Here is a 3712-nt window from a genome sequence, read left to right as displayed (position 1 = left end):
TAGAGGCTGGTAAACACCCCTATTTGGTTGGGGGGGAGTACCATATAGATGCAGTGTTTATTCAACATATATATTTATGTGTCTTTTTTTTTTTTTACTCTTTCACAACAGATTTTATTGGAGCAGAGTACACACATTCCAATTCTTATCACACGTATCCCCAAAAAGCCATATATTGTGTTCACGTACCCAAACTCTGAAGAGTCACATTGTGTTTATGTATGCAAATGAAGAGCTACACACTGTTTTTCTTTGAACTTATTCTAGTGATGTTCTAGCCTCAAACTTGGCAAGTTTCCCCAAGACCTCTCATAACAACCAAATGCTCAGAATCCTCAGTTCCACCAATTCACAATTTTATGCCACACACAGAACACACTCAAAATTTTCATCTTTCACAGCGTATTATCACAACTGTTAGGAAAATGGACTGCCGTGATCACAGACATCACAGTTCTGACAGGGCAAGGACCAAAGACTGGCTTTCTTACAAAACGGTTCTACTAGAAACACGGGACCAGATATAACTGAAAATATTCCAGACACAAATGCACGACTGAGACTCCAAATTGCCATTTAGTATGCTTTGTATTGAAGAATATAAAACTAGCCCCCTCTACGGAATGTTATGGTGACCCCCCGAGACAGTCACAGCCTCTCCTGATTCAGTATCCTGCTATTTTCTGGTTGTACCAAAAAATAAACAACCAGCAAATGATTTAACCTCTTAAAAAAACCATTTACACTTAAAAAATGGGATGAGGTGGGATCCCCTCACCTTTTAAAAATGTTTCTAGAGCTACTAAAAAACTCGCATTTACAAAATAGTTGATAAAAATATTCCTCTGGATTGTACAAGAAGGGAGGCAGGGACCACTGACAGACATGATGGATGCTTAGTCGGACTTGGCTTCTTTCTCTTCTTCAGAGGCTTGGCTCTGGTTTTCCGTCTCTCCATTTTCTGCAGGCAGATCTGTAGCTTGCTGGTCAGCCACTTCAGCCTGTTTGCCCTTCGCTCCCCTCTTCCCTTTTATCTGCACTTTTTTGTCTGCTGCTTTATCCTTTCCCGCGGCCTTTTTTGGCTTCGCGTCCACCTTGGCAGGGGCAGGCTTGGCCGACAGCCTCGCGGAGCGGCGCTTGGGCTCCGCTTTCGCAGCTCCATCTGCATTAACCTTCCTCTTGGGCATCGTGGCGGCGCGGGGTGGGAGACGCGTGCGACGCCGGATCTGTCACGGAGCTGCACTGCCTAGCCGCCACCAGACGAACTGCTGCGACCCGTCCATATTTATGTGTCTTAAGTAGTCTTAAATATAAGATCAAGCAATCATGTCAATAGAAACAAAAAAAAAAGAAATTTGATGTTCAACAAAGCTTCACGATAAGTTTCTGAAGCAAAATAATAAAAAAAAATGAGTAATAAGTTAGAAAAAATAATTTTGGTGGATTATATCTCATATAATTCTAATATTTTTTCTTTTATTTTTGAGATTATAATAAAATTATGTCATTTATCCCTCACTTTTCTCATTTCAAATCCTCCCCTATAGCCCCCATGCATGGTTTCTTTTTTTGTTGTTTTTTTGTTTGTTTTTTTGTTTTTTCGAGACAGGGTTTCTCTGTGTAGCCCTGGCTGTCCTGGAACTCACTCTGTAGACCAGGCTAGCCTTGAACTCTCGAACTCAGAAATCCGCCTGCCTCTGCCTCCCAAGTGCTGGGATTAAAGGCGTGCGCCACCACTGCCCGGCGGTTTCTTTTTTAATTTATTTATTTATTCACTTTACATCCTGATCATGACCCCCATCCCTCCTCTCCTCCCAGTCCTACCCTTACAAATCCCTCACCCCATCACTCCTTCCCCTTCTCCTCTCATCGGGATGGAAGCCTCCTTGGAAAACACCGGTTCTTAAGTGCCCCACACTTAGTGGTACACAATGATGTTGTTCCATCCCAAGCTTGTATCTTTATTTTTATAAAACAACACTACTATCAGTTCCTTAACAAATTTTCCATGCCCAGAATGCCATAGTTCATAAGCATTTGGTATGCACAACGACATTGTCAAGGGAGGATGCCAGACTTCAATATTCTGATTATATAGATGTTCTAATGGCCTCACCACTCAGGTGTCCTGCTGGGTTAGGAGTGGAGTCTGGTCTCCTGAGCCACACCTAATGTATCTATGGACAGGACCTTGGAAGCCTAGATAGCCACATGCCTGACACGTGGACAGCAAACAGCATAAAATAAAACATTGATTTCGTGTCTCATGTGCCGGCATTCTGCTTTGGCTCTTGAAGATACTGCACTACATTAATGCAGGTCTAACCTCTGCACCTAAAGAGACCACATAGATACACTATCTGAGGAGCATCACAGATCCCCACTCTTTGCCATCAGGAGGACAGCAAAGGTGGTAGATGTTCCTGAAGGCCCATCTTGACAGTCAGGCCCAACTAAAGGGCTTTTGACTTCCATGGAGGCTCCAACAAAAGAAACAAGATTTCCTCCACAAACAACACACACCAAGATGGAAATAGAATCTTCTTGCCTTCACTGAATAGAAAAGTATACAAAAAATAAAATAAAAATAAACGCTCTGGCCCTAGAAGCATTGCAAGTGTGTCCCGTGTGCATCAGTAGGTGGCAGAGAGGAGAGAGGCTATGTCTATGCTCAGTGTTCTGACCTGTGAACATCAGAATATTGGTAGCCTAACAAGCTCTGAAAAAAAAATGAGCCTGAGATGACCATCAGTCCAATGCCAAGTGGGGCTGGACAGGGAGCTAGCCTGAGACAACTACCAGTCCAGTGCTGTGCAGACCCAGATGGGCTTCCCATACAGGGAGGGAGCTGGAGACTAGAAGACTGACCTCAGGCTGGGTGAGAGTGACCCTGAAACAGATGACCCTCACATTGGGCCACTCAGGTAGGCCTGAGAGAGGATGAAGCCCAAGATGACCACCAGACTGGTGTTGTGAGGTTCAGACAAGGAGCTAGAGTGGGATGACCACCATCCAGGAGCTAAGCAGTCCTGGGGGATTGAGAAGGGGAGCAGACCATGCCTGAGATGACCCCTGCCCGGTGCCATAATTCGAGAGCAGGGCATAGCACTCATGACATCCTGGGTGCCACTAAGAAGAGCAAGTTATGGAGAAATGGAAAAGAAAAAGAAACAGAAAGATGTGGGCTCAATGAAGAGAGGCAGAACTGGAGACCCAAGGATAGTGAGGAACAGCCTGCTGTGAGTAGCCTGTGATGTCACCTGGGAACGTGGTGGGGTCCTGGGCTGTGCTGCCACCAGGGGCCACACCTGGGTCTGTGGTCCTACAGCAACAGGGCCAGATATCCCTGGTCTGAGCTGCTGCCTGGGGACATGTTGATGTCTGAGGGCTGCGCAGAACTGGTCCCACCCCTCGCTTATACAGTCATAGGAGTGCTGCTTCTGGGGCTTTCAGAGCAGGAGAGCTGACCCAACCCCTAGCCAGCTACAGTACTCAGGAGAGTGTGCCCCACATATTATGGGAGCTGCAGGTGAGCTGGTCCTCCCATGAAGTGGTGTGAACAAGAGAGAGACACCATCCTACCCCCTTCCCTCTCACTACCTGTGACAGTCAGGAGACCTGGTACTGGGTCATGAAAGCAGGAGAACTGTTCCTGCCCCTCACCAGCTGCAGCACTCAAGAGAGTGGGCTCTGCATCTCACCTGGGTGGCAG

General features: G+C 46.3%; 1 protein-coding gene and 1 pseudogene across 1 annotated transcript; one reads left to right on the top strand and one right to left on the bottom strand.

Moving 5' to 3' along the window:
- Positions 1 to 334: 334 nt before the first annotated feature.
- Positions 335 to 1274, bottom strand: LOC114611493 (non-histone chromosomal protein HMG-14). The gene has a single exon (XM_028756229.1). The coding sequence runs from the start codon at positions 1185 to 1187 to the stop codon at positions 897 to 899; it is 291 nt and encodes a 96-aa protein (XP_028612062.1). The 5' UTR covers positions 1188 to 1274; the 3' UTR covers positions 335 to 896.
- Positions 1275 to 2595: 1321 nt separating this feature from the next.
- On the top strand, positions 2596 to 2717 carry LOC114611516 (annotated as a pseudogene).
- The last annotated feature ends 995 nt before the right edge of the window (positions 2718 to 3712 follow it).

The sequence above is a fragment of the Grammomys surdaster genome, unplaced genomic scaffold (genome assembly GCF_004785775.1).
Source record: "Grammomys surdaster isolate TR1022 unplaced genomic scaffold, NIH_TR_1.0 126113, whole genome shotgun sequence".
Classification (NCBI taxonomy): domain Eukaryota; kingdom Metazoa; phylum Chordata; class Mammalia; order Rodentia; family Muridae; genus Grammomys; species Grammomys surdaster.
The sequence above is the reverse complement of the archived record's forward strand: the minus strand, read 5'-3'. Positions and strand labels throughout refer to the sequence as shown.

Coding starts and splice junctions, on each gene's coding strand:
- LOC114611493 (XM_028756229.1), bottom strand. CDS start 1,187: ATGCCCAAGAGGAAGGTTAATGCAGATGGAGCTGCGAAAGCGGAGCCC.